Here is a 14,106-nt window from a genome sequence, read left to right as displayed (position 1 = left end):
TCCACACTGCCCTTTCCCACCTGGACAAAAGGAACACCTATGTGAGAATGCTGTTCATTGACTACAGCTCAGTGTTCAACACCATAGTGCCCATGAAGCTCATTACTAAGCTAAGGACCCTGGGACTAAACACCTCCCTCTGCAACTGGATCCTGGACTTCCTGACGGGCCACTCCCAGGTGGTAAGGGTAGGCAACAACACGTCTGCCACCCTGATCCTCAACGATGGGACCGCCCAGGGGTGTGTACTTAGTCCCATCCTGTACTCCCTGTTTACCTACGATTGCCTGGCCAAACAAGACTCCAACACCATTATTAAGTTTGCTGACGACACAACAGTGGTAAGCCTGATCACCGACAACGATGAGACAGCCCATAGGGAGGAGGTCAGAGAACTGGCAGTGTGGTGCCAGGACAACAACCTCTCCCTCAATGTGAGCAAGACAAAGGAGCTGATCGTGGACTACAGGAAAAGGCGGGCCGAACAGGCCCCCATTAACATCAACGGGGCTGTAGTGGAGCGGTGCGAGAGTTTCAAGTTCCTTGGTGTCCACATCACCAACGAACTATCATGGTCCAAACACACCAAGACAGTTGTGAAGAAGGCACGACAAAACCTTTTCCTCCTCAGGAGACTGAAAAGATTTGGCATGGGTCCCCAGATCCTCAAAAAGTTCTACAGCTGCACCATCGAGAGCATCCTGACCGGTTGCATCCCCACCTGGTATGGCAACTGCTCGGCCTCTGACCGCAAGGCGCTACAGAGGGTAGTGTGTATAGCCCAGTACATCACTGGGGCAAAGCTACCTGCCATCCAAGACCTATATAATAGGCGGTGTCAGAAGAAAGCCCATAAAATTGTCAGAGACTCCAGTCACCCAAGTCATAGACTGTTTTCTCTGCTACCACACGGCAAGCGGTACCGGAGCGCTAAGTCCAGAACCAAAAGGCTCCTTAACAGCTTCTACCCCAAAGCCATAAGACTGCTGAGCAATTAACTAAATGGCTACTGGACTATTTACATTGACCCCCCTCCATTTGTTTTGTACACTGCTGCTACTCTCTGTTTATTATCTATGCATAGTCACTTCACCCCTACCTACATGTACACATTACCTCAACTAACCTGTACCCCCGCACACTGACTCAGTACCGGTACCCCCTGTATATAGCCTCGTAATTGTTATGTTATTCTGTTACTTTTTATTATTTTAGAATTTTTTACTTTAGTTATTTGGTAAATATTTTCTTAACTCTTCTTGAACTGCACTGTTGGTTAAGGGCTTGTAAGTAAACATTTCACGGTAAGGTCTACACTTGTTGTATACGGCGCATGTGACAAATAAAGTTTGATTTGATTTGATTTTGATATGCACTACCACACTATTGCACTCAGGTGAGCAACGTTACATGATCAGACATGGCTACATCTATGCCTGTCATGAGCTAGGTCATGAGGGATATGGACAGGATATCTTATTTACATTATATAATTACGTGTTGAATGGATAAGATATTGTATTGGAATCCCTTTTGTATCTACAGTATATGACAACATCAGACCAATAATATATAATTAATATTGAAATTGAAATTCATACATATGATATGAAGGATGGCATGGAGAGCTGCATGGATGAGGCATGTAGAGAACCTAAAATGGAGAAAGGTTCTCCCTTTGTTGGAAAGTAGTTGGTTGACATTTTTTCAGATTGAGTGGAAAGAAAGAGCAATGAAGAGACACATTTCAACCTTCATAATACACCTATGTTGTGTCTTAGAAGCAAGACATGATGACAGACAGACCATCCCACCACATAATTGTCTCGGGTGTCTGCAAGTAAGAGGAGATTCGTAACCTAACCTGTCATAATAAAATGTTACCACATTATTTTCTTTAGGAATGTAGTGAAGTAAAAGTAAAAGTTCTCAAAAATATAAATAGTAAAGTAAAGTACAGATTTAAAAAAAAACTACTTAAGTAGTACTTTAAACTATTTTTACTTAAGTACTTTACACCACTGTGTTTGTGTCATATTTTATTGTGGTTGTACAATTTCATAATTTACTAAATATTCTTCCACACATTAAGCAACGAAAAGTTTTGGGGTTAGTCTACCACCTAATGGTTATTTTAAGTAACTGTCATCTAATGGCAAAACAGCGCGGTGCACACTGGGAGAAATTGAGAATTAGATTTTAGTTCGTTCATGGACATTTATTTGGGTTCTTGAGAAAACGGAGGATTACCTCGATATTTGGATATTGAGCAATCGTGAGTAAAAACCTACATGTGGATAAATGTTCGTATTCCTGTATTAGACCATAAGGACTGGGTTAGGCCCTACATCTAACAAAATCAACCTCATTTTCAAGGCCCCAAATCCGCAGGGCATTGGCGCACGAGAGCTCGCGGTGAAGGGTGATCACCCAGGAAACGTTACACCGATGTTCAGCTGACGGACTTGCTGTGGCTAACGTTAGCTACATCCTCAGTTTGTGAAATTACAGCTGCCGCTCTTGGGCAAAATGTCACACACTGGGCCTCCCCCTCGATGGCGGAATTGTCCTAGAAGAGGACAACCTGTAGCAGGTGAGTTGCGAAAGCTTGTTGTGTTGCTACAACGTTGGCTAACGTTAGTAGCTACAGTACTGGTGTTGTGGCGCACAAGCTACCTAGCTAACATTAACTGCCTCACATTGTATTTACACAAGTCAGTGATTTAGACCTTTTTAAGGCCTTTCGTTTGATCTACTAAGTATGTACTGGACGAGAACCACGCGTTACCTTAGACTAGAGACAAAATCCCTATGCTAACACTGTTAGCTAACGTTTTGTTAGCCCTTGTAGGCGAGTACATCACGTGTCACAACAAACCAGCATACGCATGTATTCATGTTAAAATTACTTGCCCAACAAGAAAAACTGACTAAACATGAAGCTAAAGTAGACACTAATGGTCGGTGTTTCTATAGCTACCCCAGCTAAAAAAGGGTGTGTGTTTTTGTAGTTAGGATTAGCCAGCCAGATTAGGCTACATGAAACGTCACATGCCATTCGCTTAGAATCATAAAAATGAATCATGCTTCTAGAAACCACATCTTCACAAGACGGGAGATGGGTAATAGTAACTGTTAAACTTGACAATGCTATTTTCATCATCTGTAATGTATACGGACATAACTCACATGCTCCTAATAAGACCCTTTTTTACCCAATTTACCAGGGAAAGTACAGGATTTAAGCAACAAATACTCAGAGGCTTTTCTAATTATTTCAGGGGATTTTAATGAAACACCTGATGCATCTGCTGATCGTTTTCCTCCTGGAACGAGTCAAAACCCACAAAATAGTAACATTATCATTACATTATGCAAGGATCTCTGTGTTGAGGATGCCTGGCGTTATTTCAACCCGGATGCTAAGGGTTATACCTGGACCAACAAAACTATGTCATGTAAATCTAGAATAGATTTATTCCTTATTTCCCCTTTTTTGTTACAATTTGTTATAGATGTAGATCACCAGTTGGCTCCCTTTTCTGATCATCACTTGATTTCCCTGAATTTACAAGCTACTAAAAAATCAAAAGGTACTCAAGGATATTGGAAATTAAACAACACACTTAAAGATACTACTCTCATTGAAAACATCAAATCATTAGCTGAAGATATTTTTGCAAGAAAAGACTTGGGTCATGGAAGTAGATGGGAATTTTTCATATATAAAGTCAGAGTGGTAGCCATTAAACGCGCCAAAGATTCTGATGCAATTAAAGAACCTTAGAGAAAAGGAGATGATGAGCAAGCTTGACAGTTTTTTTCTAAAGAAAAACTTTGTTTTCTGCAAAGATCCCATTACAATATCATAATTTGTCAATTCCTTTTATGAAAACCTTTACAGCTCTCCGTTTCAGGAAGATGGTTGTGAAAGCTACATTTGCCACATACAGAATTATGTCCCTGTAATTGAGGATGATTTCCACTCAGTTTGTGATTCACATGTGTCAGTTGAAGAAATTAGAGAGGCTCTGAATTCAATGAAAAAAGGGAAATCACCTGGCCCCGATGGCCTGTCTGATGAATTCTATAGACAGTTTTGGGAGCCTGAAGGCCCGATTTGTTTCAAGATTGCATTAAAAATGGGGAAATGATCTCCACTATGAAACAGGGCCTTATTTCACTTTGTGATCAAAGTCATTCCCAGTGGGCTAACTACACTAATGAAAACTCATCTTAGCTTTGGTAATGATCACAAAGTCTATCCAGAACTCAGTTTGGAAGGCGTGGGCTTACTTGAGAGATCTTGTTGTAATAAATATATAAGACAAATTCTTCATTCACAAAACCAACTTACACTGAGAGGAAAGTTTTTCTGGAACATGCTTATTCCTGACATTGGCTGGAAAAATGCATGGTTAAGGCCTTACAAATACTGTATACCAAACAAAGTATGGAAGTGCACTTCAAAATTTTACATAAGATATATCCATGTAATTCTATGATATCCAAATTTGTGGCTATTGATGATATCAGCGTTTTCTGTGAAAAAGAAGGTGAGAATCTGTCTCACTTGTTCTTTGAATGTAAATTTGTGTCAGAATTTTGTGAAAACCTTGCAAATACTTATTTACCCGTGTGGCTCAGTTGGTAGAGCATGGCGCTTGCAACGCCAGGGTTGTGGGTTCATTCCCCACGGGGGGACCAGGATGAATATGTATGAACTTTCCAATTTGTAAGTCGCTCTGAATAAGAGCGTCTGCTAAATGACTTAAATGTAAATGTACCATTATGAACAATGCCAATGTTTTTGACATGAAAGATATATGTTACTATTGCAATGATAACAAGACCACTGAAATGATTGTACATTTTTTATTTTATTCTTGTTGCCAAATACTTCCATACACAAACAAAAATGTCTAAATTCTATACCAAAATTACAAATTTTCCTGATTGAATTCAACTATCCTATTAAAACATTAACCCTAGTGAATAACACCAAGAATTACATTTTCCTGAATCATTATAATAAGATTTTTTTCAGAGTGAATACAATTGCATTCTTTTTGTATTATTTTCTTGATATTTTTTGTATGTTTGAGTATTTTCTTGTTAATACCTGTGTTTTGTTTTGTTAGACATGTTTGATGTAGCAATGTAAGTTGATTTTTGTATTATGAATAATAAAAAATTATAAAATATATCATGATTACTAGGGGTGCTCCTTTTACGTTTTATTTCATGCAAATTGGCCATTAACCATGTCACGACATATGGAAGACACAGGACAGTGAGTGTAGATACATGAGTGGTACTGTTTTCATGGTGTCTGCATATGTTGTGACCTGTCTGTGACCCCTCTTACTTTCACTGTCTCACCAGGTAAATTCCTGCCAATGAAAACCATGTTGGGCCCCAAGTATGATGACAAAGTGCCAGAAGAGAACCGGTTTCATCCAAGCATGCTTTCCCAGTATTTAAAGAGTCTAAAGGTATGGCTTTCCTGATGTTGAAATGTGTTTATTAGTAATTTGTCTCTGTTTGGGAAAATATACAGTAATGACCCTGGGTTTATAAGAGCAGATATCGACTCTGCCGCTTGAGCATGCTTTTGGGGCGAAGTCAATAGTGTGCTGAACTTCGGGCTGGAAGGTTGAAGGTTCGAGACCTGCTCCCTGCCTGTTTCATTACATTGGTGTCAGAAGTGATCGGACCTTGCATCCACGAACGTGCGTGTGCATGGCCAGTGAGTGCATTCCTATAAGATGTTGAGTCGCAAACTAGTGCGAGGACGTACTCTTTGAAAGGAGGGAGTTGTGTAACGACCCTGGGTTTATAAGCGCAGATATCGACTGCTGCTTGAGCCTGCTTTTGAGGCACAGTCGATAGCGCACTGAACTTTCGGCTTGAAGGTTGAGGGTTCGAGACCTGCTCCCTGCCTATTTCATTACAATACATTTGTGTTCAATTCATCACTGTAGTCTAATGTCAACATATGTTTTGTGTCTTCTCTAGGTTAAAATGGGTTTGCTTGTTGATCTAACAAACACTACTCGCTTCTATGACCGCAACGAGATCGAAAAAGAGGGTGTTAAATATGTGAAGCTTCAGTGCAAAGGGTATGTATGAGTGACCTGTTTTTAAAACTCAAGATTAATTGTCTATGTTTACACATACAAATGCCACAAGTTCAAAATAATGATATCATTTCTTGATTGAATATGTTGTGATGAGTTCCATCCTTGTTTAGCCATGGAGAGTGTCCTTCAGCGGAGACCACTGCGATGTTCATCAGACTATGTGAGAACTTCATGGAGAAGACTCCAACTGAGTTAATAGGTAAGGAATGTTTGTACTGGAGCTGTTCATTTCTTCTTCGTTGTCAGACAATGTCCCAGGGTCTGGCGTGTTCCTCATGTGGAAAAGCAAGTTATTTTAGCATTTTTTTGGTCTCATTTTGGTAAGAGTCAAGGGGTGTAATTCATTTACGTTTTAACCTGGTGCAACAATATCACAAAGAACACCAGTCTCCTCTTTGGGGTGTTGTATTATAGCATATGCCTTCATATCACTACAAAACAGATTTTCAAAGTAAGAATAGGTCCAAGTTTGTACACTAGGTGGAGCCAGAAAATAACTACCAACAATTTTTCATCTTATCAGTCACCCTCTCTTCCTAATATTCTTTCAGCTTTTTATGATATGATGCATTTTGTTTTTGTAAATACTATAAAACAGGTTCGCAAAATATTTTATAAAAGTAATCCCATCTAGGTCCTCCCGAGTGGCGCTGCGGTCTAAGACACTGCATTGCAGTGCTTGAAGCTTCACTACAGACCTGGGTTCGATCCCAGGCTGTTGTGTCATTAGCCAAGCGTCGCCCGGTTAGGTGAGGGTTTGTTTGGGGGGCTTTACTTGACTCATCGCGCTCTAGCGACTCCTTGTGGTGGGACGGGCGTCTGCAGCCAGACTTCTGGCGTTAGTTGGACTATTTCCTCTGACACATTGGTGCGGCTGGCTTCCGGGTTATGCAGGCGGTTGAAGCGCATGGTTTGCATGTTTCAACTATCACAAACAGATGTTCCTACACAACCAAGATGCTTTAAATGATTCTCCTGATGTCTAAATTGTTGCACTGCACTGTTCCCATGTACACTATGGCCATGTCTGAAATCTGTCTCGCTTACTACTTATTTACACTGCAAAATGTGTACCAATTGTACTACATACTATTTAGAACGTACTGTTTAGCGGTTAAGAGCGTTGGGCCAGTAACCGAAAGGTTGCTGGTTTGAATACCCGTGGCAACTACGTGAAAACTCTGTCGATTAGTCCTTGAGCAAGGCACTTAAATGACAAATCTAAATGTAGTGTAGTAAAAAACGAATACAGTAAGCAACAAATATCAGCATACTAGGCTCATCCTACTGAGAATGCGTAATCTAATGTGAAATGAAGTTAATTCCTGCCACTCGTTCATTTTGGTACAGTACGTCCCCTCAGCTGATTATAAGCTGTTGTCAGACACACGTGGGTCTCTAAAGACGATTCTCTTCCTCAGTAGTGTGCAGCGAATTCTAATAGATGAAAAGCCGAAAGGAGTATGACATCCTGGCATTTAAAGCATACTACATTTAAAATGTTTCACATATTATAAATCTTTCTGTTTTTCGGATACCGAAAATGCGTACTATTTAGAATGCAAGTACGGGTATTCAAACACGGCGTCTTTTGGCAAAGCTCAGTCCAAGGCCACCGAGGTGTACTTCCATGCTGTGACCAGCAGGGGGCTCTGTGGCACTCTGTTGTGGCCTCTGGCAGTGCAGTTCCACAGCAACCTGTGTTCTGGCTGCTCGCTCAGTGCCGCGTTGTAAATGAAATTGTTGGAACCTCAGGGTAGAATATATGAATGTCATTATAAAAATGTCCTCTGTCGGCCACCCATTGACATTTAGCTGTTCTCTCTGGTATTAATGCAGACGTGAAATTAGACAGCAGGACTGGTAAATGTAACCCTATTTCTTTTGGGGGGGGGGGTAGATCAGCGATGAAATTAGCAGACAAATTTGTCATCAAATATCATTTCCTTGCATCATTCCCCCTCAAATAAAAATCATCATCATTACCGGAGACTTCATCTCCATTTCCATCTTACCCTTTAAAGTTGATAGAAACCGCTGAATAACAATGACCGATGACTGCATCATGGCCGAGGGAGATGCTTCACAGACTGACAAGGCCTAGAGTCTAAAATTAAACCTGTCCCCCCCCCCCCCCTCAAATCACATCTCAATGCTGATAGATGCTCCGCCACTGACATACATTTTAAAGAGGGAAGATTTTGTTTGCCCACATTATACTTCCCTGCTTTGAAAAATAAATGAACCGATTCCCTGTTGGCTGTTTCTCTGTCTCTCCTCCACCCCTCCCCTAACGTTAGATTGAGTCTGCCGTTCGTATTCATAAAGCGACTCAGTGTAAGAATGCTGATCTAGGATCAGGTTCTCCCTGTACGGTCATTATCAAAAAAAAAAAAGCAAAACAGATCCTAGATCAGCACTCCTACTCTGAAATGCTTTATGAATACGGGCCCTTGCGAATGTAGCATAACCTCCAGACGTAGTGGCTGATGAACTGGTTTTACAGTAACTGTGTTTTCAGATTTCTATGAAATATGATCTTTATTTACTTACAATATGAGTGAAATTGTTTCCCCTCTCCCAAAATGGTAATTAGGGATGTTTTTCTGTGTTGGAATGGTGTGGGCGTACCCCAACAACAGAATAGTGTGGGCATATACCAGTCATTCAAAATATTTATGCAAGTAGACTGCTGATTGGTCAGCTCATCTTCCTCTAGAGCTCTTATTGGCCAGCTGGTCCTCCTCAAGAAGATGACATCATGTTCTGTTTGATGTGGGGTTATTTTTAAGTGTTTTTTCCCCTGCAATTTATGCTTTTGCCATAAATGTGTTTTGACCCCTTTCTGTGTTTGCAGACGTTGCCGCACAAGGGCAATGCTCGCAAGTTGATGGCAGAACACGGAGGAGTCCTTATAGGACACCAGCATAAAAAGCTAATGTATTATAATTGGATTTTAAGGCTCGTATGAATGTCCTGCTTAATATAATGTTTGGTCATTGAAAGTCAACTGCTTTATACTTAAAAAAAACACTTCAACCTGTAAAATGGCTCTTTTGCTAGCTTTTGCTACAGCCTATTTTCAATGAGCATTAGCATTCTAGCTAACAACTGCTGCATCCCACATTTATATTTTTGAAAAGATCACAACCAAATATAATCTTAGCGACTGTTCAAGAAAGAATCAAAACATTGTAAGCGTATGAGAACCCCAAAAAGGTATTTTGTTTTGAAGTAATACCCTAGATTTACGTTTGTATGTTGAATGGGCGCAGATGGTGATGGCTTTGTTACTGCAGCCAAGAGTCGCACGCATCTCTGCGTGACGTCAGTGTGTTGTGTACTGGAACGGGGTCTATAGGACGAGTCAACATTATTTGGATGTGAGTTAACAGAATATGACCTTTTTAAAAGTGAGATTTTCAATGGGCAGTTACTTTAACCCCTTAGTTGATTGACGCGCATGATACAAAATCCCCATCAATATCCATTAGTTTAAGCTAGAGATATCTGCCGATATCGCACTTCTGCATCTTTAGTGAAAGGTGGCAGAGCTAGAGCGGTGTTTGTCAGTCCGTGAGACATCCCGAAAATCGGTCTTCTCGCCAAAACGCCTCTAGAGTCCGAACAGTAGCTTTTTCTCTATGACCCCCGCGAGTGTCACAGGACTCATCTGAAGGTAACCGGTACCGGTTTAATAAAATCTATGCTAGTATAGAGGTAGTTTTGTGCCTACCCAAGAAAAGGGGTTAAATATGTGTAAATTAAACAACAAATATATCTCCTAGAAATAGACACTTCAAAACATTGTTTTTTAAATGATTTTTTTAACCTTTTTTTGTTGACATTTTATGAATGTTATTCAATGCATTTCAATGGGATTTGATACTAAAGGCCAAATTGAATATTTTATCAATTGAATCAATAAAGTGGTTTTAAAATGCGAAATGATCCATGGTTTGACCACCCCCCACCTAGAGAAGCATCGCCCAGCAGACAATTAGGGGTCTCTCAGACCCAGTGGGTATTATGCGTAGCCAGGCCACCAGCTCCACCACCTCCTGTCTTGACATATAGGATTCATGTCATGCATGTAACAAGATGGTTAGAAAGTGACAGGGTTATTGGACCGCCTCATTTGCGGTTTGTTGAATAGAATTGTGTGTGCGCACACACCAAGTGTAGTGACAGATGCGCACTTTGCTTTATTGACATGTGCAGTGTCTTTCTCTCTTCTCCCACAGGTGTCCACTGCACACATGGCTTCAACCGGACAGGCTTTCTGATCTGTGCTTACCTGGTGGAGAAGTTGGACTGGAGGTAAGGCCTAGCCATCCCGATCAATCAACACCTCACAGAACTGTGTTTATCACACATGACTTCTGTGTGTGTGTGTGTGTGTATCTCACTGCCAAATCACATGTTCACGTATTCCAACATTGACCACACAACCAACACAATTCCCAGAGTGGTTTGGCTTGCATCACTTCTGTGTGTTCAGGACGGACCCCTGCAGTCCCCTTAGGGGTGGAGCCACGTTGCTGTGGAAGCAGACTTAAGCCTTGTGGTTGACCGGGTTGGGTTCTATTACAACTATTTCTAACTGCACAAACCATATGATGAGCGCCAATACAAAACCGACCACTTCATTGAAACACCTCTGCAATAAAAGTCTCTGGGTTCTATATACAGTACCAGTCAAAAGTTAGGACACGCTGACTCATTCAGGGTTTTTCTTTATTTAAAACAAATGTCTACATTGTAGAATAATAGTGAAGACATCAAAACTATGAAATAACACATGGAATCATGTAGTAACCAAAAGAGTGTTCAACAAATGAAAATATATTTTAGATTCCACAAAGTAGCCACCACTTGCCTTAATGACAGCTTCACTGTGTCCCAAATGTAATGTCACGAGGAGGGATGCTGTCAGTGTCAATAAAGTTGCGCTTGGGGAAAGACAGAGGCTCCCAGGCTGGTGGTGGAGAGTCAACTCCACACCTGACTCCAGAGGTGCTGAATCATTTACCCCAGCAGAAAAGAAAGGCAGGGGATGATTGTGTCTTTAGGCAGGAAGAGAATGTGTATTTGTAAATGGGTCTAGGAAAGGTTAGCGGAATCTGTAAATTCCTATGGGCTCAGTGTTGGAGGTATAGGCAGGATGAGGAATGAACAACCTCCTCATTCTCTCCCCCCCCACCCCCCCCCCCCCCCCCCATTTCTAACTCTGGTTAAATAATCCCACAGTACACACAGACAGAGTCTGAGATGTGCATCAGTTCTCGCTCTGGATGACAATATCACATGTGGTTGATATTTCCTTTCTCACACTGTCAGCCACAGAATCAGTCAGCAGACATACAATAACTACTCTGCTACTTAGCAGCGATCTGATCAGATACGTTTGTTGAAGGATGTTTGACAGGGTCGGCCATTGGTCAAATAGGACTGTTGAGCTGAGACATCTAGTACGCTGATGGCTCATTGACGTCCTGTCTCTAAGGAGGTCTGCTGTGAGGCTGGAGGGCCTGACTGATGTTTTTTTGGGGGGGGGGTGAACTAATGTTTTTATTGGATCAAGGTGATGTGGTGGCAACCAGCGCTGAACAATACGGTTTTTGGCAGCTGTCAGCGCAGCCAGCCAAATCTTGCACTGGTTTTCGTTCAGCTGCATAACACAGGGCTCTACGGTGCGACTATTTTACTTGCATATGCGTGTAAATGTTTTGCTGTGTGAACTGAAATATTAATTTAGGAGCATTAGTGCGCCTAGAAAAATTAAGCGTTCTAACTTTAATACCTCAAATATTTTTAATTGTGCTCCTGAATTTCTTTGTGTGCCTTCATTTTTCTACTTAGGCGCCCACGTGCTCCTTTAAAAAAAGGTCAGCGTAGAGCCCTGTACCTGAATCATCATTAAGTAGAAGAGGAATTGGTTCAAGGGGCACAGTTTTCTCAATCATGTCAGACAGAATAGGTTACACTTTCCAAATCTCATGACAATCCAGGGCCCGACTGATGTTCTGTTGTGTTCCTCTGTGTGTCTCTTGATGTGGGTCAGTGTCGAGGCGGCGGTGGCTGCGTTCGCCCAGGCCCGCGCCCCTGGGATCTACAAAGGCGACTACCTCAAGGAGCTCTTCCGTCGCTATGGAGACGTCGAAGACGCCCCCGCCGCACCCGCGCTGCCAGAGTGGTGCTTCGATGACGACGACGGCGACCAGGACGACGATGGCAACGTGATTGGCCAAGAGTCTCAGTCAGGCCCCTCCTCCTCTGAGTCGGCGCCGGGGAAACGGAGGAAGGAGAGACTAAAATTTGTGAGACTCGGACTGACTGAGAAAAGAGAGGGCACTGGGGAAATGGGCTGTTTCCAAGTAGAGAGGCTGTGTCCCTAATGGTAAACTAACCCCTATATAGGAAATGCGTTGCCATTTGGGATGCAGTCTGAGAGGGACCGAGCACTGGGGAAATGGGCTGTAGCTTAGGAGCTGAGAGAGGATATCCATTGGTTCTGCTCCAGATGACACATCTGGTGTGACTGAGAGCCGTGTGGGACCCTCTGTGATATTGGCGCTCTCCAAATGTACAAATGCCTCTTAAGTTGGTGCAAGATGAGACTCCTCTGAAGTGATACAAGCGAGGGCAAATTTGCTTAAATCACCAGAAAGATATAAAAAAAATACGGGGCCCTCATCTATTTTTCAATCTGCATCCCAAATGGCATCCTATTTAGTGAACTACTTTGGACCAGGGCACATAGAGCACTATTTCTGACCAGAGCTCTATGTGCCCTGGTCCAAAGTAGTTCACTAAATATGATGCCATTTGGGACATAGTCTCAGTCACAGACCCAATGAGTGCACCACACCATGGAATGATGTCATTAGATAACAGAAAATCTTCCCCAAATGTAATTTCTGGGCTGTTTCCCTGAGCTGTTAGGATTGTGTGTTTTGAATAGGATGTCAATGTATATATTTTTTTCTTCTCCCAAATGTCCAAGTCCTAACCTGTTTGTCGTGCTCTCTCTTTCTCAGGGTGCTATATTCGTGGAGGGGGTCACAGTGAAAGGCGTCACACAGCTCACCACACAACCTAAACTGGCCGAGATCCAACGGAAGTGTCAGGAGTTTGCGGAATGGGAAAAGTGAGGATTCTTTCTCCCTACTGTTCTCTTTCTCAGTCTCTCTCTCTTTGTCATATATACCCTTCTGGTAGCACTGTGTATGTGTGACTCATTCTTACTGTTAAAGGCGTCCGCATGCTTCCCATCCGAAACAGTTTGTACATTTTTTTTGGTGTATATTTTTTTTTTTACCCCCTTTTTCTCCCGAATTTCATGGTATCCAATTGGTAGTTAGTCTTGTCCCATCGCTCAACTCCCGTACGGACTCGGGAGAGGCAAAGGTCGAGAGCCGTGCGTCCTCCGAAACACAACCCAACCAAGCCACACTGCTTGTTGACACAATGCCCACTTAACCCGGAAGGCAGCCGCCCCAATGTGTCGGAGGAAACACCGTACACCTGGCGACCGTGTCAGCTTGCACTGCGCCCGGGCTGCCACAGGAGTCGCTAGAGCGCGATGGGATAAGGACATCCTGGCCGGCCAAACTGCTGGGCCAATTGTGCGCCGCCCCATGTGTCTCCCGGTCGCGGCCGGCTGCGACAGACCCTGGACACAAACCAATTTGTGACGTTTTGGTCTTCGGCAAGGTTTTTTTTCGGCTGTTCGTGCACTCGCCATTTTTTCTTGTGACATGCCGAAGGTTGGTAGCCGAAGTCTATGGCCCTTCGTTGGTGATTGGTCAAAGGTAAGGATTCTTCAGTTAAGTGTTTGTCATTCAACGAGAGACTCGTTTTCATTCAATTGAGAATTACTGGACCAAACATCTTAGCTGGAAGTAAAATTGCGCGGCAAAGACCTCGAACAAAATAACTCAAGAAATCAGATATATTTAAA

At 42.4% G+C, this 14,106-nt stretch overlaps 1 protein-coding gene across 1 annotated transcript in view; it reads left to right on the top strand.

The window, feature by feature from the left end:
• Window positions 1-2,179: 2,179 nt before the first annotated feature.
• rngtt (RNA guanylyltransferase and 5'-phosphatase) overlaps window positions 2,180-14,106 on the top strand; it is a 148,124-nt gene continuing 136,197 nt past the window's right edge. Inside the window, 8 exon segments of the mRNA XM_023999893.2 lie at window positions 2,180-2,275; window positions 2,377-2,593; window positions 5,386-5,495; window positions 6,019-6,122; window positions 6,254-6,342; window positions 10,388-10,463; window positions 12,208-12,463; window positions 13,184-13,293. Of these exon segments, the coding sequence (XP_023855661.1) occupies window positions 2,530-2,593; window positions 5,386-5,495; window positions 6,019-6,122; window positions 6,254-6,342; window positions 10,388-10,463; window positions 12,208-12,463; window positions 13,184-13,293 (809 nt within the window). The 5' untranslated portion in view covers window positions 2,180-2,275; window positions 2,377-2,529.

Source organism: Salvelinus sp. IW2-2015, linkage group LG14, assembly GCF_002910315.2.
Source record: "Salvelinus sp. IW2-2015 linkage group LG14, ASM291031v2, whole genome shotgun sequence".
Lineage (NCBI taxonomy): Eukaryota > Metazoa > Chordata > Actinopteri > Salmoniformes > Salmonidae > Salvelinus > Salvelinus sp. IW2-2015.
This window is presented reverse-complemented; position numbering and strand designations above follow the sequence as displayed.